This window comes from Gouania willdenowi, chromosome 7 (assembly GCF_900634775.1).
Source record: "Gouania willdenowi chromosome 7, fGouWil2.1, whole genome shotgun sequence".
In the NCBI taxonomy this organism is placed as follows: Eukaryota; Metazoa; Chordata; class Actinopteri; order Blenniiformes; family Gobiesocidae; genus Gouania; species Gouania willdenowi.
Window position 1 is genome coordinate 24467676 of NC_041050.1, and position 22938 is coordinate 24490613.

General features: G+C 39.7%; 1 protein-coding gene across 9 annotated transcripts in view; it reads right to left on the reverse strand.

Moving 5' to 3' along the window:
- Nucleotides 1-22938, reverse strand: part of flna (filamin A, alpha (actin binding protein 280)) — a 64243-nt gene that overhangs the window by 29806 nt on the left and 11499 nt on the right. For 5 of the 9 annotated variants that reach the window (XM_028453859.1, XM_028453858.1, XM_028453857.1 and 2 more), the window contains exons 3-11: nt 10108-10359; nt 9041-9138; nt 6530-6677; nt 6346-6464; nt 6194-6271; nt 3688-3850; nt 3188-3388; nt 687-824; nt 373-538 (exon numbers count right to left, since the gene is read on the reverse strand). In XM_028453859.1, coding sequence (XP_028309660.1) covers nt 373-538; nt 687-824; nt 3188-3388; nt 3688-3850; nt 6194-6271; nt 6346-6464; nt 6530-6677; nt 9041-9138; nt 10108-10359 — 1363 coding nt within the window. The remainder of the gene's footprint in view (nt 1-372; nt 539-686; nt 825-3187; nt 3389-3687; nt 3851-6193; nt 6272-6345; nt 6465-6529; nt 6678-9040; nt 9139-10107; nt 10360-22938) is intronic. The other 4 variants (XM_028453862.1, XM_028453863.1, XM_028453861.1 and 1 more) reach the window with 1 other exon arrangement.

A 22938-nucleotide genomic window follows, 5' to 3' on the forward strand; every position in this document is an offset into this window, starting at 1 on the left:
ACTCAACAAAAACACTAATTTAAAGAGGGAAAACCCAACCCATTAAAAATACTTAAAATGACTCCAAAAACTAACAAAGCAACAAGAAAAACACAAATATTGCATGGTTCCATTCAATTTGTGCGATATCTACACCTGAATTAGTGAATTTACAAAATGATTAATGTATTCTCTGTCATTTCTACTTTCTCCTGCTGGCCGATTTGGATGCTGTAAAGGGCCGCATTTGGCCACCGGGTCTCGAGTTTGACACAAATGGAGTAAAGTAAATATTTGGAATTTGACCTAATGAAGTTGTTAAGGTCAAATAAAACCAGTGATTGTTTCTGGTTTCTGCATCTGACATTTCAGTGACATTTTAACCATAGTTACCATAATACTACGTCTTTTCCAGTGCTGCCCGTTGTGTACCTGCGAGGGATGTGTTGTCCTCCCCAGGTGATGGTGATGGAGTAGGTTCCAGGTGTGGTGGGGTAGTACTCAAATCCATACACACCGTCTCCAAGATCTTTCCTTTTACACGGCTCCTCAAGTCCCTCTGTAAAAAAACAAAAAGAAGTTAAATTAACTTTAAAAATGATCAATGCTTAGTCATCACTCAACCAATCAGAGCTGGATTTGGTTTAACGGAGTCATGGACAAACAAGCCTCATTGATATACATGAAAAGTTCAGTGTGTAACTTACTGGGGCCTTTGATAAGAACTTTCAACTCTCCAGTTCCAGCTCCTTTGGTGTAGACCTTAAAGTCTGCCGTCTCCTTCACCCTCAGGCCTTTGGGCTGCAGTCCTCGACCCTTGGCTCTGCAGAGGTTGGGGTTACAAGCTGTGGGCAGAAGAACCAGTTGGAGGAAAAGCGGAGACAAAAACGCAGAAACAGATTTAAAGCTTCTCAGGACGATCATTAAAGACAGTGTAGGCCTCATAGATCAGTAAATACAACATCATTTGCCTCAAAAAAAAATTCAAAAGGTCGCTAGAACGCTTGGATTTTAAACACTACGACATGTCAGAAAAGTTTTTTGCATTGCATTGTGGGATGTGGAGACCTGCAAATGAATGCAGAGATGTGTTTTTACTTCATTTTACATGTGACTTCTTTTGTTTGCCCCAAAAAGTTTGACAAAGTGACTTTTGAACACATTTGTGGTGTTTTCACACTGAAAAAGTTGCTGCAAAACTATGGCAGATGTTTGAGGTTTACATGGAAATATCTGAATCAGACTTTCTTCTTTGGTGAAGAAACACAAGAAATCAAAGTAAGAATAAAGTAAAAACACTGCCATGCATCAGTCCATAGGACTCCACATCCCACAATGCAATGCACCAAACTTTTCCCAACATTACTGTTGAGATTTAAAAAAAATAAAAAAAACTTTGAAGCAGCAATTTAAACTTTTTACATCTTTCTTTTTAAATGATCAACTAATCTTTGATTTGTTGGGCTACATTTTGTCTTTATCCGATTAAAAATGATTGTCCCGGGCAGCTTTAACATTACAAACAAAATGATCCTGTGCCTAAACATCCCTCCCTCATGTCCCTCATCATTCATCTAATCCTACTACAGGAATTCATGGTTTCCAGTGAAGGAAGTGAGACACTTTCCTCTTCATTTCCTGAATAAAAAAGCACAGAGGACCAGCAGAAGGAACAGGAAGTGAAGGAAACCAACAGCTAACCAAGGAGCGGCACCAACAAACACCGGTTTCCATAGAGCTTTGCTTTTTAGATAATTGACAAATCCATAATAAACACAATATCTATAAAGAAATTTTGGAACAAACCTTGAATGGTAATATTTTATCCAAAAATCATGTTAATGGCAACTTTAGACAAAGGACGATGACACAAAAACACTTAATATGACATGTCAAAGTGTGAGTGAAAAACTGAATGGACAGACAATGGTTAGCAAGTGCAAGAATGGAAGACAAAAAGTTAGTGACATCAAATGAAAATGACGGACATTGCACATTACACGAATACACAACATTACACGGAGTACCCAAGAGAGATCCCAGGAAGCAGGAAATGACAGCAGAAAGAAGAGGCGGTTCCTGAGAGCACACTTATCACCAGGTCACTACAAGAGAGGAGAAAAAGAAAGAGCACAGCAGCTAGCATCGCCGCAGAGCAGGAGGAGAAACAATAATCCATGGATTGACTCAAAGAAAACCACTGGAATGGATTCACTTCAGAGGAAGTGTACATGAACATAGGGAACAAAAACATTAATCAACATATTCATAAGTTATTTAGACAAATGTCCAAGTCATTTTATGTGTTTGATTTAAAATAGGGTTGTGTTACACTTCACATCAAAGACACGTTAAAAATCCAAAATACTAAAAAGGTCCAGACATGGAAAGAAGAAGATTAAATGAGTCTGGGCATAGAATGGAGAAAAACATGACAAAAGTCTCAGAAACGTGCACTACACATAGGGTCTCAAAGCTGGGGAAAATTTCCACAAGAACTTAAGCTCCGGAATTTCAGGAAACATTTAAAAAATTACAAACTTTTCAAGGGAATTATTAAATTGGAATTATCTGGAAATATAAAACAAATATAACGAATGCTGATATTTTAGATTATGCTAAAATATATTTTATTAACTATATTTAACATCCAACCTTCAATTTTGTAACTTCTGTATTTTTTTTTATCGTTAATTCCCTAGGAAAGTTTCCAACCTTAAGAATTCACAGAATTTTCCAACCTAGTTCGTATTATTTTGCATAGATGCTAACATTTGTGTTTGGATATGATATAGTCATTTCAATCACTCACAATTTCCTGTTAATTGTAATACATCATTCCAATGAATAGTTCATATTTTTGAATATTCCCAAAATTCCAGAGCTTTAGTTGCCATGGAATGTAACCAGACCACAGGTACACAAGACATTAAGGTTGGGAACAAAATACTTCTCATAGTGCTTCTATACTTTACCTTTCTTCATAGTTTCACTGATTTCTAGTTTGACGGGACAGCACCTACCCATCCTACTAGCGAGCAGCTAGCATGCTAAAACCCAACATTTTCTGCATGTCAATCTTCAGAACAGAGCGTTTCATTTGTTTTAATTCATTTGTTCTTCTTATCATGAAGTTAAGTAGTAGTAATGGTTCATTAGTCCCACAGTATTTTCTAGACTGCTTTTTCTGGAATAGTCGCTGTCTTACCTTCTCCCACAGAGACAGTGAAAGGGCTTTTGCTGATCTGGCCACCAGCAAAGGTTACGTAGATGATGTGCTGGCCTTCCTGTGTGGGTTTGTAGGTACAACGGTAGCTGCTGTTGCCTTTGTCTTCAATAGTGCACGTCACCGTGTTCTTTTTTCCTGTCGGGTCCATGATTACCACCTCCACCTCTCCGACGCCGGCGCCTGAGATAAATAAACTTTTGTTTTAGCTCCATACCTGTATCAACTCCTGATGAAAACTAAACGCTAAAGTAATTGTAAAATTTCAATTTTGAAATATTTTGCTTCAAACCAACGCAAAAATCCATCTTTAACTCATTATACATTATGATGGGCTAATGTGTTTGTGCTGTCACTTATTTCTTCCTTTTATTCAGACTAGACCTTTAACCTTGGAGCCTATATCTTCATCACATGGGTCTTCACTGAGGTCTACAAGGAGATAAACTAGAAAACTAAATGGCTGGAGGTCTGAGCATCACCTGCTGTGTAGACATCAAAATAGGTGGTCTTGTTTGCGATGTTTCCAGCAGGCTCCAGGCCGGGTCCCTGGGCTGTGGCTCTGCTGGAGTCGCCCTGAGCCATGCCGATCTCCACCTCAAAGGGACTCTTTGAGATGTGCTGACCTGCAAACAGCACCGTCACCTGCAGAGCGTGACCAGGGAATTAATGAAGCATCGCTATGCTTGTAAGGAAAATGTTTGCACAACTTATAGCAAAATAAGAGTCTGTTCCTCACTCTACCATGCCTTTTAGTGGAATATTTTTGTGCCTTCTAATCTGGAAATAGTAATGTATCAACAGTAGGGATGTAATGATTAATTGTAAGGCAATTAAAAATCGATTCATAGGTATCACGATTCACATCGATACTGTGAAAATTGAATCGCAGTACTTTTTTTAACAGCTATCCAGAAGTGTTGGCGGAATCTGTTAATACTTTCTTTCTGGCCGCCTTCTACTTTTAAACATGTTCATAGATTCCTTACCCCTTTAGCACCAAAAAATATCTGTAATATTACGTGAATATCTGTAAAAGTCACGTTTTTCTATTAGCTCTGTCTGCTAGCATAGCATCTCTTCTTCACTGCAAGAATATCTGCATGCCAACCGACCACTGGGTTACCAGCGCCCTCTGCTGGTCCAAACAAATATCTGACCTAAATATAGTGAAATTACTTTTTTTTTTTTTTTTTTAAGTCCAATTGTTAAGGCACAAAATCCATTTTCAGTTGCACTTTGAAAAAAGAACTATTATGCAGTTTTGCATTGTTTACTATAGAACCCGAATTTAAATGAATAGGATTCTTCTTCACTTGTATTATTCCTTTATTTATTTCATTCAAGATTTATTTTTAGTTAAATTGCATTGTTTCGAATCGTTTATCAAGGGATTCTTTTGACAATGAAAAATAAGGAATATTTTTCAGTCATCTTTTTTTCTACAGTCCCATTTTGTAAAATAAATCATGAGAGAATCATATCGTGAACCCAGTATCCTGAATCGAATCGTATCGGGAGTTGAGTGAATCATTACATCCCTAATCAACAGCTGAAAGTCTGGTCCAATAGTCCTACATTGGCTGGTTCAATATTTTCCATTTTCAGTTCCACTGTATCCTAGGGTTGGGGGGTCTGCAAACATCCAAAGTAAGCATAATAATACTTATGATGAATATTATTAATAATAATAATAATAATAATAATAATAATAATAATACTAATCTTTATATATATAACACTTTTAAAAAACATGAGTTTACAGATAGTAATAAGAAATAAAAAAAAGCAAAATTAGAAATCATTTACTGATACTTTAGGAACTAAAAGAAACAAAAGTCCTGCTTGTGATACTGCCTTAAATAGATTATTAATGATCTATTAATAATAAATAAGGATAAGGAGACAGAACAGAAGCATTCATACAACTATTCAGTCCAGTGGGAAACTTAAAGCTGTTGGAAGTGATGATTTTTTATCCGTCATGTAAACGGTTCAAATTGCCACATGAAAGTTTATTTTGATCTCCGCTATAAACTCTCTTATTGAAAATGTGGGAAAAGTTTGGTGCAATGCGTGATGTAGAGTCGTGTAGAAGGATGAATAGAAGTGTTTTTACTGTTATTTGATTTGTTTCTTCCCCAGACAAAGAACAGTGATTGGTTTGACTCCATTTTTGTTTTAGTTTGTTCCAATATTCCCAGTGATATCACCTTACTTCACCACACATTACATTTCAGCCAATTTGTATATTTCTGCGTAAGATCCAAAATAAACATCCTCCAATGTTTTGTCTCAACTTTTAGTGAAAACAGCAGAAACATGTTGGAAAGGTTAAAATTGAAGATTGAAAGTTTGTTTTGATCTCAATGTAAACTTATTACATTATCAAAAAAGTTTGGTGCATTGCACTGTGGGATATGGAGTCCCATAGCCAGATGTATAGAGGTGTTTTTACTTCATTCTTACTGTGACTTAAATGAAAATTGAATGTCTGGGAGAATGAGGTGATATCAAACAATCACTGTCCTCCTTGTCTGGAGAAAAAAAACATAAGAAATCACAGTATAAATGAAGTAAAAAGTTAAACACTTCCATGCATCCGTCTACGGGACAGACATCCCACAATGCAATGGACCACACTTTTCCAACAATATCAATAGGAGAGTGTTTACAGTGGAGATCAACGCAAACGCTCAAGGGGCAGATTCAACCTTTTCCATCTTTTTTATGAGCAAACAATCTTTGATTTGTTGATCCGAGACCTACACTACAGTATGTGTTTATCTGATAGAATGATCATCTCAGTAGCTGTAAGCATGACAGAACATTACCCTTTGTTATGCAAGTGTGGTTATGTTATTGTCACCAAGGAGATGGAGGAAACAAGCCGGTCTCACTAGCACTACCCAATACAAAGCATTGGTAAATGTCTGAAGGATTCAAAGGGGATTTGAAGGGATTAATAATATTTTACACTCAGCTCACCTTGTGCATGCCCGTCACTTTAGGTATGTAGTAAACTGAGTAGGTGCGGTTCTTGTCATTTTTCGCTGTGACTGTGGCCTGATTGGAAAAACAAAAAAAAATGCTTCAGAAGTGAACGTGTGTGAAACCGAAGCACGTCACAGTGAGCAGACCTCTTCTCTGTGGCCTGCAGGGTCCTCCACATAAACCAGCACCTCTCCCATTCCAGCACTGATGGTCTCCACAGTGAACACAGCCTTCTTCATCACAACATTACCAACCGGCTCGACACCTTATGGGAAGACTCAGGTCAGCATTTACACGACTAAAGTCTGTGTGAAACACATGATAACGTACCTGGTCCGTATGCTCGGGCTTTCTTGGGGTTTAGTTTGGGTCGGAGAGGTGCTCCGGGCTTCAGTTTGGCCTTGGGGAACTGAGACAGGTAGGTCATGACCGAATGCTCATCCACGTTGGGATCAACAATTTCTTCGGGGGTGATCACCTAGGAGCCAAATCAATCAAAAACTTGAACATGTGGATGAGAAAAGCAGATTCTTTCTGTGAAGCTGGAAGAAAGACATGCTCCGTGTTTGCAGGTTTCTATGACAACCAATCGAGTAATTTGTGCATTGATTTCATGAACAAAAAAACCACATGCCACCTTCCATCTATGCTCATTTCAAAACTCCGCTGTAGGAGGAAACCACACAACCACAGGAAATAAATGGCAGCACGCTATGCAAGCTCCAGTCAGGCAAACACAACGCTGCCAGGTACTGAACACGAGAACAAACACCAAAAAAACCCTTAAGATGCAAGAAGGAGACATACTAAAATGTTTGAAATGCATGAGAAACCTTTAAATGTGTCTAAGATTTAATTAACTGGATTTAAATTTGTATTTATCATTTAATGTTGCTGTTCTTATGATGTTTATGCACTCTTGTTTTATTATTCTATTGTGTTGCACTTGTACTTTTACCACAACTCTGTACAGCACTTTGTGATTTTATCTAAAGTTTTACTAAAAATAGATTTAATGATATAACAAGATCACTCAGAGTCAAATCTCCTCTCTGTCAGATATAGTCAGTTATCTTGATCAATGATCCTGATCATGATACTGTGATCATTCACACCTTAAATGCTTGGAAGAAATATACATTCCCATTAATAACCATACAGTAGGTCACACCCACATTTGAAACCATGAAATGCACAATCTATCTGATCCAGATAACACTTGTTGCTGTGATTTAACTTGGCATAACTGAATCAAGTTTTATTAAGATTGATTAATTATCAACCAAGATATGACATTTATGAAATTTCCCTAATGATGAAAGATAGGGTTTTTTGATTTTTTAAACTGATCCAGCATCATTATGTTGATCAGAATCCCATCCAAACCAACAAAGTTTGGTTGCAGCTGTATATCAGATTGAAGGACATTTAAGAAAGCTTTAGGTGTTTGCAAGTTTAGTGATGCAAACCTGAAACAAACCCTATTTCCACAAGAAATAATTATATTGAACCAATTTTAGAGCCAGCCATTAAGTTGTGATATTTATTAGACATGTGAATGAACACTATGCAAAGGCATATTGTGTTTGTGAAAGGAAATAATGTACACGGTGAAAATGAGACATGAGTCAATGGTCTTTCTAAACCTATCTACATGAATATAGTATTCTCATATAGGCGATTAACTTAATTTATTTTGAATGCATTTTTTTTCTTCCAAATTAAACTTCTAAATTTTTTTTTGTGTCCCATCTAACTAAGGATGTAAGCCTGTGCACATCCATCACACAAGGACTCTGATCTCCCATGATCTCAGGAATTGATGGAAAATTAGAAATTCTAGTTCTGAAACAGAAAAAGCAACCTGAACCGGGTTTTTTCCCCCTCTTTATTTAAAATATGACACGGAAATACATCACCTGCATGATTTGGGACAATATCTTGCATTTAAACATAATTTTTTCCCAGAATAACAGGTGACCGAATGTCTAGAACGTGAATATGTCCAAATTTGTTAAGTGTCAAATTTCGCTCATAATCTTGTTTAAAATTTCAGGCTTTGCAATTACATGGCTGTGCTGGATTTCGTGCAAAACTTGAGGGTGATTTCACTAAAAATGAAATTGAAAAATCCAAATGATTTGGAATCTTGTGTGATTTTAGTATCCCTTCCTGCTTCCATAAGTCATAAACTTAAATTTATGTAATATAAAATAACAGTAGTCACTCTAATAACCCTATTTAGCTAGTTTGGTATGATTTCAAGATGTTTAATAGCCAGTGAAGTCCTCTCAACAGGGAAAGAAGATGAAAAGCCATTCATGCATAAAGAAGACATGATAACTCCACACTGGGAGATCCATAATGGAGAGTCAGGATTTTCTGCAGCACAGGTGTCAAATTTGAAACACACAGAACAAATTCAGCCACACTATCTAGTCTGGCCTGCAGGAAGATTTTGTTCAAAGTAAAACAACAAAAACAACACTCTTTATAAGTTGTAGATATCTCAATGCCTCTAAATTCTCAAATTAAATTGAAATCCATCTAAATACAATGCGATTTGGACTGCAAGCTCCATCCAATGTTTTTCTCAAATCTGGAAAATTCTCGCAAATTAACCAAAGAATTTCGGCCATTTACGTTGCAAATTTTGAGAAAATCAGGTGCAAAATCATAAATGTGCAAACTGGAAAACCACAGTTTAAAATTTGTGCTGTTATTCATTCACAAAAAGATGGATTTTTCTGTTTTTTCTGAGATCACACTGGGGCGTATGTGGTCCTTGAACCAAGATGAGTTCGACACCCCTGCTTTGGGGGCTACTGTACAGCATCTTACCTGGGGGATACCCAGCCAGTCGTCAGCTTGTTGCATGGCCTCGCGAGCATTGTCCACAGGTTTGGTCTGATCCCACTGGTCCCAGTCAGGACACAGACCTGCAGGAGCACAAGGTCATCTGCATTTAAAAGCTGTTGTAAATGTTTCTTTCATTTTAAAAATGATTAAACGCAACATATTCCAGGAAGAGGGTTGGGGGAGGAGCATCAATCCAAGAATTGGGAGCTTCTCGTGTTTCTGCGAGTCAGTACTGGGTCAAATGTGAGGATGACATTCAGCAGATAACGGAAGAATGCAAAACAGCCTCATGAGGAGCATGCTTCTCCCTCTGGTACTCCACATTTCATGAGCACATCATTACCCAGAACTCCGCTAACGTTATCTGCTCGAGTTCCCAGTCTGAAGCTGCTATTCTTACTAGGAATGTCCGATACAACTTTTTCACTCTGATACGATACCGATTTTGCAGCCTTGCATATTGCCCGATACGATACAATATCAGCACGAATCATACATACTTTTATTACTTATTTTTTAGTGTGGAATGTTGGAAAAGGTTTGATCAAGTGATGTTACTCAAACAGAAAACAATAGTCAGCAACAGTAGGTATGAGAAAAACTGACCCATTTATTATTAACCAATTGGTTACATAAATTTTAACCTTCAACATAATATCTTCATTATTCTACAAAGGAATACATTTTAGGAGCTTTTAGATACAGTCTGATAAAATCTGATTTTCGTTGATATCGGACCGATATCAATATCGGATCAGGACAGCTCTTTTTTCTGGAAGAAAATAAGAATCTGATCTCCTCGTTAAAAGTCTTCAAGTTTCCACAAAAATCTTGGTTGGGTTAACACAACCTGACATGCATGATGTTTTCCCACGCTTCTATCACATGATGGCAGTCAGCTGTTAAAAGATCTCTCCATTTTTCCAAAATAGTGCAGTTTTCCTCAAAATATTCCAGAAATATTCCCCCCAAAATTAATAAAAATTGGTCACAAAATCAAGACAATTTAAGTTATTAACAGTGGGCCTGGCCATCCCAGCCCCTCTCACCTGGTGCACAGCTGTCCACCAGCGCTCCCAGTGCCCGGCCGCTCTGCCAGTCCTTGCTGAAGTTGGTGATGGGAAGTTCAGGCAGCTTGTTCTGGATCCATCCCAGCAGCCTTTGTTTGGGGGTCTTCTGTTTGCCATCATCCGTCTCCTCGTCTTCATCCCACATGGGCATCGAGATGGAGTAGTGCAAAATTAAGGTCCAGATCAGACCCAGGATCAGCTTTAGGTTCCCATCCACAATGGCTTTGGAGTCTGCAGAGAGGAGGGAACGAGCAGAGAAGCTTCAGATTAACCAACAGGGATTAGGACAAGATGGAAAAATACATGCTGTAGATTAAAGATGTATTGCCTTCAATATTCTATGAATGCGAAAAACAGATGAAAAAAACTGAATTAATTTCCTATAAAAGGAAATGGCAATATTGGTGTACTTTTATTATCATTTTTAAACAACATCAAGTGGGAATTGCAGTATGACATTGAAGTTATCGCACAATATATAAAATTATGACAAACTTCCCCTCCTGAAATGAAAAAAGCTTTATGATACATTCCAAACCCTGACTGACATGTTTTAAACAATATCACACATAAAACACACAATTTTCCACCATAAAACGGATGGTCAAATGTGTCAAATCTCACGCCAAATCCTGTGTGATTTCAGTGCGTGCGTTCAGCACAAATATAGCAAAGAAATATGAAATTTTTGACAATAGTTAACTCCATTAATCGTATTAGGTTGGGATGTCCCGATCCGATAGATATCGGCCAGTATAAACATTCTCTGATACAAAACAGTCGATTCCAGACTTCGCTCCAGCACTTCTAATAAGAGTCAGTTTTTCTCATCCCTAATGTTGCCAACAACTGTTCTCCAAGTAATTTCACTTGATCGGGCCTATTTGTAACATTCCACACTACAAAAGAAGTCATAAAAGTATGTATGATTCCTGCCAATATCGTATCGGATCAACATCGGTATCGGCCAACACATAAATATGCAATATCTGTATCGTATCAGAGGTGATAGAGCCTCAAACAGGCCTTGTCTTGATTACCAGCATGAGTGAGATTAAACAGATTTCAACGTGCTCGCCACTAGTTTTAGTGTAGTACTACGTCTCAGAATGAGCCACGTGTTACTCTACAGAACACTTTTTAGACTCAAAAATTTACAAATTGTGCTGCAGTTTGAATCTGCTCTCTCAAAGCTCATTAATGCATGAACACCAAGGTTTCAGTGGTGAGGTTTGCTGTTTTTTTTTTTTTTTTTTTTTTACAAACCACTTGTGTTGCATAACACTGAATGACCATTGTGTTCATTCCATCTTGTAAGACTTGCTTTCAACTAAGGTACTAAAACTACTTAATAATTACTTATGCTTTTAATGTTATGGTGCCTTGTTCTTCTTTGTAAATTGTTCTTCATTCTTACATAATTAAATGCTTGGTTATAAACTGTCCAAGATAAAGTAACGCTTCAAAAACACTTTGAACGACAAAATCTTTGTTGTTAGATATGAAAGTGGACACAGAATTTGGCCGAGTCTAAAGGATGCTTAGAGAATATTGGGTTCAACTAACAAAAATGCACCGTTTTTTTTTTTCTTTTTCTTTAAACAGACTGCATAAGGCAGTAAAGCGGAAGGTGTGAAATACAGAAGCTCATCAAGGTGAAAGGACACATTTAGTACTTGACCTTTGGAGAAAACTGGTCAGGTCCAACCATTAGGAAAAGGTGGAGCAGCCCTTCCTCCTTTAAACTCAGAAAGAGAGGAAACAGGGCTTTAGGTTGTTGATTTTTCAGCAGTGTGAGGGCCTGAGTGCTGAATTTAGATGTTCATTATGATTAAGACATTCTTGCCCAGGACCATTTAAAGCTGCTGGAAACAATAAAAGCCAGTGTTGGCCTCAAAAATAAAATGAACACCATTTGAAAGAAAAAAAAAAAGATTTAATAAGTTGAGATTGCCATTCAGAAAATAATTTTGATCTTTACTGTAAACACTCTTTGATATTGTTGGAAATGTTTGGTGCATTGCATTGTGGGATGTGGAGTCCTGTAGACGATGCATCAAAGTGTTTTTACTTCATTCTTACTGTAATTTCTTGTGTTTCTTGACTCCATTTTTGATGGTTTGTTCCCAGTATTCCCATTGATATCACCTCACATTCAGTGTCAGCCAGATTCGGACCTTTCCGTGTAAACCCCAAAAATAAACATGTCCGTTTTGTCTCAACTTTCTGTTTAAACACCAAAAATGTGTTGGAATTCTGGGAAGTCACGTTTTTTGTTTTTTGTGAAGTAAAAACACTTCTATGCATCCATCTACAAGAGTCCACATACCACAATGCACCAAACTTTTCCAGTGGAAATATCAACAAACTTCTGAGCTTCAAATTCAATCTTTGAAACCTTTTTTTCTAACAAATAATCTTTGATTTATTAATATGTGGATACTCTTATAAAAGTTGGTGTTTTTATGTTGCGTTACATTTGAGAAATGTGGCCCAACACTGTGTTTTTGTGTGTTGAGGCTTTGGTTTGGGGCTGGGCTAGTGAAAAAAAATCAAAACTGACGGCCTGCAGGAGGGTTTCAAATTTGTTTGCCAAAGAGAAAGGAGGACAGGATGAGGATCTAAACCACAAGGGGTGGGGGAGGGTGGGGGTATGTGATGGAATTTGATGTATGATGACAAATGAATCCTCGTTAGTCCCTGCTGGACATGAATCTATTCCAGTGAGAGATTCTCCAAAAACGAAAGCTTTTATTTAATCTAAAACTATAAACGACATTAGAACAAATGTTTGAGAGAGCTGCATTTTCCTAGCAACCTCCTTTGGATTGATGGGAAGAAAATCAAGTGAATAAGTGAAAGGAAAGATAAAAACAAGATAAAGAGAAGCCATTTGTCTGAGGACAGATGAAGGTAAACTTTCTTTACTGACAGGATGGTTGGAAGCCTATATGTAACAGGTCGGTACTTGCAGCAGGAATGCACATAACTTCAGGGATGAGAGTATCACACTAATGTCTTCTGTACGAGAACCCACATTCACCAACCAGCACCAAAACCACCCAGTAATATGGAGCTGCATTTCAAATACAACTGATGTCATTGTCTGACTGTTAGCATGGAGCCTTTATACATAAATACACCACAGCCCAGGTCAGCCCAGTCCATTCAGAATAATCTCTGCACCCATAATGATATTGTTTTGCTTCCACAAACAAATAGTGCTGTGCAATTATTTCCATGACAACAGCTAAAAATTGAAAGATCAGGGTTAACATCCAGACCATACAGTGTTGGTCATCGCCCTCATTGTTTTCTGGACAGATAAAGTTTGTGTATAGGGATTCCAATTGTTTGTGAGGACTAAAGGTGTGTTCACACCGAACGCAACTATAGCTGCTTAAATCACTTGTGATGAGTTGCTTGAACAAAGTCGTGCTTTTTGCTCGCTTCGTCGGAGAATTATGGGCACACAGCAGTGTGCACGCCAGTGGCGGCTGCTGGTCTTTCATGCAGGGGAAGCTCATTTTCTGCCTACTTCAGAAAATGTATCTGTTTATTTAAATGTGAATTCTAGTAGAATTCCCATTTTGTTGTCAACAACTATTTGTAGATTATCACACACGCACGCGCGCGCACACGCATGCACGCACGTAGCTGCTGCGCGCTGGAGTGTGAGTGTTTGGTCAAAAGTCTCACAACACAAGCAGTAACAGTCTCCACAAACACCAAAAACAGACACTAGGTTTGTCAGAAGTTAATTCGCTATGAGAGGATCAGGAAAGTCTCCGTGTCAACACAGAGCAACGGACTGAAATATTTGAAAAACCCGCCTGTGTGCTTACGTCATACTCTCTGATTGGCTCATTTTGCTGTCAATCAAAACTGAATTAGCCTGAGACAGATCATCCAATCATCATCCATTATTCCAGCGTCCGGAACAGACAGATCCAGCCCACTGCTCCATAGACCTCCTGTGAAGCCCGGCGTCCGATGGGCGGGACTAAGTGCGTCATAACCGAGCATTTATCCAATGACCGTCTAGTTTGACTGCAGTGGATCAACCTCTAAATCCTCTCCCATTGAAGTCAATTGAAGCTGAACTTCACCACTGTTTATTAACACTGTGACGCTGCGGTAATGAATGAAGAACGTCACGCTGTCACTGTCAGTTTCCTGTTATAAGAAGCTGATTCTGAACTAAACATACATGTGTTCTGTCATATATTTAGTCAATGAAATGTACACACAACACTACATATTTGACCACTGATTTTAGGGGAAGCTGAGGTTCCCTTGTAGTCTTAAAGCATCCGCCACTGGTGCACGCACACAGAGCAGTATGAGTGCGCTGGCATGCCGCTTGGTGCGGCACATGCACCCAACATAACATACTTGGAGCACTCAGGCAGATCACCTTGAGACCAAGTCAAGTCTTAAGTTTGTGTGCGCAACTTAAGTGCGACTTGAGTTCGAGTCGGCAACTTGAGTCCCCATCTCTGCCGCAAGTTTACATTATTTATCAACTTATTGAGTTACTAAAGGATGAGTTCACTCAAAATATACTTAGAATTTAAAAGGCTTATTTAAGGAGTATGCCACTATTATTTTGGCCCCAGTAAGTTGAAGAAGTGCAGAGCCCTTTCAACGTGCTAAATGGATTGAGAGCGCATTGCGACGTGCAGCAGCCACGCATTCCTGATTCCCTGGGGTTTGTATGGCTTAGTGCGTGGAGTGACGTTTGCACACGTTTTAATACCCCTAAACCTTTAGGGGTCTATTCTCCCGTCTGGACTTAAGCGCTTTTTTGCGCGCCTGCAGTTACGTGCTTCTCTCCTATGTGTATTCTCCGGTCCAGGCTGCTGACACGCCCATCGCGCGTAAGGTAGACCAAAAGCACGTATGTGTGCATGAAGGTGGGCTGAAGGTAAAGAGGTGGTGATGTCATTTTTTTGGGGCTGTCTGGAAATCACAAAACATGGAATTTTCCCAATGCTTGTAAATGTCATTGAAATCTGTGAAAATGATAAAGGTCACTTTTAATTTGAAACGCCTTCAATGATAAACAATGTAACAGGTTGATTTGATCAGATTATTGCAGTGTGACTGAGTCACAGTTAAATCTCTCTCCTTGATCATCATCATCGCTGTAAAGCGTGACCGAGTTCGATGCGCTGGAGATATGAGGAAATAACGCGGCCGCAGAGCGTCCTGCTTTAATACAGAGGGATGTTTGTAGTGAAACAGAACTATTGGCTTCCATAATACGCAGTTTTAAATATCAATTGTTTAAAGTGACCTGAGCTGATCCTCATTAAAATATGTGTGGGAACAGTTTCTGGTCCATCCTGACAGCTTGTTTCACTCTGTAGTGGATCAAATTGTGACTTTACGTTGGACATAGTATGAAAATAGTTGAATCACTGTGACCAACGTGGACAGACGTTGCGTCTGTCAGAGTTTTAATTATTCACGCAGCAGCAGCTGAGTGATCACAGCTGCTGCTGCGTGATGCACGGGTCCGTGTGGCTTCAAATGTAACTAAGTCTATATTTCTAGTGCAATATAATGTTTCACCTTATCGGGGCACAGCACTTATTCCAGGGTTAGAGGCACGTAAGAGGAAAAGGACTTAAGCACACTGGAGCCAGATTTGAACATGAACACCCACATTTCAGGGCTGATCCACCCACAGTCCGTAACTGGGATGAAGACGCACAGCAACTGACTTAAGTACAGGGGGAGAATAGCACACAGCCAAAAACAGCGCCGCTGCACGAATTTTTGGACTTACACACATGGGAGAATAGAGCCCTTAGTGAATCCGCCCCACAGATAGCAAAGCAATTCACACCCAGTGCAACATCAGCCAGAAAATGTTTCCAACAAATTACAAATAAAACCAATAACACACAAACTGAATTATGGGACAACTTTTATTTTAGCTCATATTTTCACCAGTGTTCATTTATGTTTGTTTGTCCGTTAACATGATTATGTCAGAACTTAATTTATTTTGACAAGATTTTAACAAAAGAGACCTTACACCATGGAAAATGCAATTAAATTTTGAAGGGGATCTAGATCAATATACTGACTTACGATGAGTTTCAAAAATGTAAAAAACCCTCTCATCATTCGTGAAATTTCAAAAACTCTTATCTGGGGTTGTAACTGACTGATCTTAATGAAATTTGACTTGTCGTGTTGGTTCCTCAATTAGTCCACCAAGTTGAATCAGGATCGGATCCGATTTGACCATTTCATCGAGTTTTTTCAGAAAAAAAGAAAAAGATATACATGTCCATAAATTGAGACCTACTATATGTTTATTAATGGGGATAGAAATTCATTCCAATCCTTTAAAGTGTAAATGATGATGGTACCATGACCAGAATCATTGATCAACATAACTGACAATATGTGACAGGAGCTTTGACGCTTGGCGGAAGGTTTCTCTTGTTCCATATATAGTTTGTTTCCTAGTTTTATAACAAAATAAAAGTTTAAAAATTAAATGTAACAAGTGTAACCTTTTTAATCTTTGTCAGTACACCAGCCAATCAGAAAGAGGCGTGTCACGCCTAATTGTGATGTACTTTGGACCCCAATGAGGATGAAGATACTCTGCCTGTTCTGATTCACTGAACAAAAGACATACTAAAAACATCATTACTGTTAGGTTACTGGTAAATTTGTCAAATGTTGGTTACATTTTGTGAATGCAGTCGAGCTCGTTGCTGAGACTTGTCTTTATTTCGAAATTGTTGAGTCTGTTAAGAGCTCTTTGTTCATAGTGTAAATAATGACACCGTGGTTGGTCGGACAGGGTTTCTAAACACAAAGATAAATGTCATCGTCATTGAATCACCACAGTATTATTAATCTGTATGACTATAACGGTAGAGAGATCGGTGGCAAGCGCCACTGGCACGGAACATTTTAAAATTTATAACTCTGAGGGCCAAATTTACAGAAGTATCTTTGTTCCAGCCTTACTTTAACGCCAAAAGTTGAATTGATGATAATGATGAATGTAGTTAGAGTTGCTTGGTAGGTCCTCCACTAATAAATACTCAAACACTGTATAGACAAGAAACAACATTTTATTCAAAAGACTGATTCCAAGACGAGCTTTTCAAAATTAAATCAGGTATTGTGTGCCTGCAGCAATATTGCAACTATTATGGACACATTTTTCCCAGCATTCTAATGCCAGCATACAGACCACTAGTTCAAGTCACCAAACCAGTCCGGAAGCCAGTACGTGTGTGGCCGGAGAGGTCTTCAGATGCACTCAAGGACGGTTTCAACACCACAGACTGGAATATGTTCAAACGGGCTGCCACCTACAGTACAACAACTCCACAAACCTCCAGGAATATACAGAGACCGTGACTGCCTACATCAATAAATGCATCAATTATGTAACAAACCCCAAAACCATCAGTGTCAGGGCCAACCAAAAACGATGACCGACAGGTGAGGTCTACAGGCTCCTGAAGGTTCGGCACACTGCCTTCAGACCTAGGCACGCGGTAGGCCTAGAAACAGCTATCTAACAGCCAACCTGTCCCGTGGCATCAAAGGGGCCAAGAGGCAGTACTCCAGAAGGATCAGCCTTCAGCTCAGTGACAGCAAAGACACTCGCCACAGTCTGTGTCATCGGATACAAAGCCCGCACCACAGACTTACGCAAGCCCCACCCCTCTGCTGAATGAACTGAACAACTTTCTTGCTTTGGGGCACACAGCAGCACCCAGCACAGAAACACCTCCCACCTCCATAGACACTTATCAGTTTGCATAGCAGTCCAACCGCTGGATTGACGATGCTATCTCCACCGCCCTCACACATCTGGAACCTAAGGATTCTTGTTAGAATGCTATACATAGACTTCGGTTCAGCATTTAACACAATCATTCCCTAACAGCTCATCACCAAACTGGACCAACTAGGACTCAACAAATCTCTCTAACTGGCTGCTGGACTTCCTGACGGGGAGAGCATAGAGAGTATGGGTCAGCAGCAACAGCACCTTTACTTCCTCCGCAAACTGAGAAGAGCCAGAGCCCCCGCCCCCCTCATTTGCACCTTCTACAGAAGAACAATCAAGAGCATCCTATCCAGCTGCATCTTTGTGTGGTACGGGACATGCACCGCATCCTGCCGCAGGTTCTTTCAGCGCATAGTGAGCGCAGATGAGAAAGCAGTTGGTTCTGCGCTCCCTTTCCTCCAGGACATTTATAGCAACCGTCTCACCTGCAAAGCCCTCTGTATTGCGGGTGACCACACCCATTACACAACCTTTTCAGTCTGCTGCCATCAGGGAGGAGACTGCAGAGTCTCCAGGCCAGGACCAGCAGACTGAAGGACAGCTTCATCCCCCAGGCTGTCAGGAAACTTAACTCCCTCAGTGCACTGCCCCCTCCTGCAACCCCAACCCCCCTGCACACAATAACTCTGGATTATGACCCGCTCCAATCAAACTCACTTTTACGCCAGCCACTTTATGCAGCATCAGACTACTCTGCACCTGCCAACAGTAATTTTAATGTTCTACGTGTCTTGTACATATAGTGGAAATTACAATAAAGCTGACTGACTCTTTTTGACTTTGAGGCTGTGCATCAGTGTTTCCTAATTCGGACTAATGATAATTAAAATTATGTTGGTGATTTTTAAATCACTTTCACCTAACCAGTCTTCTGATCAGAGGTTGGGGGTTCGATCCGAGTCTATACAACGAAGTGTCCTTGGGCAAGACACTGAACCCCAAGTTGCTCCCAGTGGTTGACCAGCGCCTTGCATGGAAGTCCCATAGGTGTGTGAATGAGTGAATGAGTTGATGTTGTAAAGCACTTTGGGACTACTTCAGTGTAGGCAAAAAAGCGCAATATAAGTCAAGTCCATTCATCTACCATAAAGCTGCTTGAGATTATTCAATTTTATCAGACAAAAGTGTAAGCCGCATAGATCGATAAATGGAAGATTTGTTTAAAAAAAAACTATGTCGCTTGAAGGTTTGGTTCGATCTCCACTGTAAACACTCCTAATGACATTGTTGGAAATGTTTCATGCATTGCATTGTGGGATGTGGAGTCCTGTAGATGGGTGTATAAAAGTGTTTTTACTTCATTCTTACTGTGATTTCCTGTTTCTCCTCCAGACAAGGAGGCCAGTGATTGGCTTGACTCCATTTTGTTGTAGTCTGTTCCCAGTATTCACTGTGATATAACCTCACTATGCCAGTCATTACATTTCAGCCGAACTCAGATTTTTCCGTGTAAACCCCAAAATAAACATCCTTCATTGTTTTGCCTTAACTTTTATAGAAACCACCAAAAATGTGTTGGAAAGCCACTTTGGTTGTGTTTTTGGGGTGTAACAAGAAATTAAGAATTAAGTCACACTTCTATGCATCAGTCTACGGGACTCCACATCCCACAATGCAATGCACCAAAGACCAAACTTTTCCCAAAATAAAATTGTTTTTTTTTTCCCAGCAAAGAGTCTGGGATTTATTGATCTACAGTATGTCTTTATCTATTAAAAAGTGATTGTCTCCTGCAGCTTTAAGTAACATTTTGACTTATCTATACATTTACTTGTATTAGAGGGAGTATTCATACTTTCACTGGAGTACTCCAGTTCACCTCTGAGGATGGATTCTGGCACAGGTTTTACTGCTACAGTAAAACATTCCCGTTTTTCAAAGCTAAAAAACTGACCTCCACCCTCCACCCTTCCTCCACTGCAGCTACGAAACAAGCCACAATGAAGCTACTACACTTCCGCCTCTTCCTTTCTACTCCTTCCAGTCATCCTCCCTCCCTCTCATCGGCCTCTTGCATGGAAAAAGTTCCTCCTGGTTTATACCCTTAAAAGGGAAGAAGCAAACTGGATCTTGGCTGCCCTCCCATTCCCTGGGCTCCAGTTACAGCCTGAGAGGGAGGAGGACCGGAGGATAACAGGACCAGGGGAGACGTACACAAAAAGGGGTGGAGGGACGTGAAGAGAATAAAACTGAAATGTTGCGACAGATAATTTCAGCCAACAATGGCAATCACACTGAGGATGAGCTGAAACATGGTTTGTTTGATAAAAACCTGAAACAGAAGTTTATTTAAAAAAAAAAAATAAAAAAAAAAAAGGGACTGATGAGAGGCAGGAAGATGGATTGGGGGGAGGGGGGTTAACTGACAGACTTTAGGAGGTGAACGGAGGACAAAGGCACCGCATTAAATTATGAAGAGTTTGCCCATTACAAACCATGCAGCATTCATCAAGCCTTGGATTCCTGGACAAATCTATAACTGGATTGAACAGTCGGACTCGCTAAGTAACAGATGAGAAATGGTTGAGGTCTGGAGTCTGCATGGAAGAGGCTGATCCCCACCCCCCTCCCCCCTCCAGAGGCTTGTGTTAAACAGCACAAAAGAAGACCAACACAGAGCCAATATTACACAATCACAACTCCATACATTTCCATCTAAAATATGAGATCTAACGGGCATTGGGTAACTCTGTGGAAAAGGGAGAACGAAGCGATTGTGTTTATCGAGTCTTAACGTTGGCCACTGGCTTTTGGGGCTCGTTTCCAACTCTGATGTAATGCAACAGCAAAATAACAGTGCATTCACGGGGCTGATCCCCAGCATTCACTCTACTCCACCACTCTTTCTGCTGCTGCTGCTGCACACAGGAAAATATGCCAGTGATAATGAGTTGGCAGGAAGTGATTCATCGTAAGCCGATTGGCTGAGCTCGGTTATCTCACCCTGTACCAACAATCCTCTGTGCCCACCGCCACCGCAGCTCTGACACACAACGTTTTTTTTCGCTCCCTCAAATACAAGTTTACATTGGATGTAACACTATCTGATATGGATGACATTCTTATTGAGTCGCCACATCCCTCAAGATGTCACAAACTCTTTAAAATAACTTTCATCTGTAAGATACATCAGTTTTATTTTGAACTAATAATAAAAAATACTGAAGGACTGCCTCCTAATGTTAGCTATTAATAATGTTCAGATAATATTTCAATTACTAAAAACTCAATCTAATGGACTCTAGCCCAGATTTGGGTTGTCCTTTACTTGATGTGAATAAAAGTTTGGTGCATTGCATTGTGGGATGTGGAGTCCTATAGATGGATACTTAGAAGTGTTACTATGAGTGATTGGCTTGTGCCCAGTACATCACCTCACTCCATAAGACCTACAATTTCAGCAGAATTTTGATCTTTCATGTAAACTCTAAATTACACATCCTCCATTGTTTTGCCACAACCTTTAGTGAAAACATCAGAAATTAGTTTTTTGCGCAAACTAATCACAATAAAACAAAAGCACTCGGAGAGCGCAAACCTCCGCCAAGTTTAAAGGCGCAAAGTCACCAGCAGGTGTCGCTGTAGAACCAGCCAAATATCCACAATATGCTCCAAAAACTTGCTCTTGATTCCGTATCTACGGTACCTTACAAATCACCTCCAAATTGTGAATCATTCTTCTTTTTGACATTGCCTATTCATTTAAGTCCAAGTCAATTTTCTGACCCGCTTGCTCCTATTTCCAGGGTCGCGGGGGTCTGCTGGTGCTTATCTCCAGCTCTCAATGGGTGTTAGCCAGGGGCACAGTCCATCGCAGGGCAACACAGACAGACACACAACCACTCACATTCACTCCTACGGGCAATTTCAAGACTCCAATCAACCTAACAGTCAGGTTTTTGGATTGTGAGAGTACCCGGAGAAATCACACGCAACGCGGGAAGAACATGCTAATTCCAGACAGAAAGGACCCAAGTGGCTTGAACCCAGGACCTTCTTGCTGTGAGGCGAATGTGCTAGCCACTAATCCACCCTGCACCTTTGTTTAAATCTGTTTGAAACTTTGAGTTTTTTTTTTTTTTTGGAATAATGAAGTAAAAACACTTCTATTCATCCTTCTGCGGGACTCCACATCCCCCAAATGCAATGCACAAAACTTTTCCTACAACGTCAATAAGAGTGTTTACAGTGGAGATGAAAACAAAGTGCAAGCTGCAATTTCAACCTTTTTAGATCTCTTTTCCAAGTAAATGTTTTTTTTGATCGATGAGGCCTACACTGTCTTTAACTTTATTTAAAGTTGCAACTAAATTAATAATAAAACAACTATTCACTTATCCTCTTTATCAGCAGATTAAGACATTTTAATAATGAAAAGGAGGACACGGCCGCACGTTACCACAGTGGCGTCTTTCTCAACTTGTGCGCCTTCACTTCAGGCCGCCAGGTATTTAACATCCCATAAGTGTGGATGATGGGAAGATGTTGGCATGACGCAGCCATAACAAAAACTAAGCTCGTAAGAGACGCTCACCGAACGACAGAACCAACAACTACACAAAGAGCACAACAATTAACACAATCTGCTGAACAGACTTCACGTAACTTTAAGCTTCATCACACATGGGCAATAACAAAATGATGCCAAGTGAAATGATTGCTTAGCTTGTACAAACACAGGTGTTGAGCATGGGAAACTATGCACAAGCTGCAAAAATGCAGCGACCTCAAACATCAAAATGTTCAAAAGGATTGTTCACTTAATCAAACTTAGATGGCCACACATCCCTGTACTACTTTAAATATAATTGCTTTGTCACGTTGCTCTCCTTATGTTTAGTTGGGCAGTGACAGTTGATTACATCACATTTAACAATTGATGCGGATGTAATTTAAGGAATCAGAAAATAGACGGAACAACCTGAAACGGAAAAAGCAATCTCAACTTTTCATTTAAAATCAGGTCTTAATAT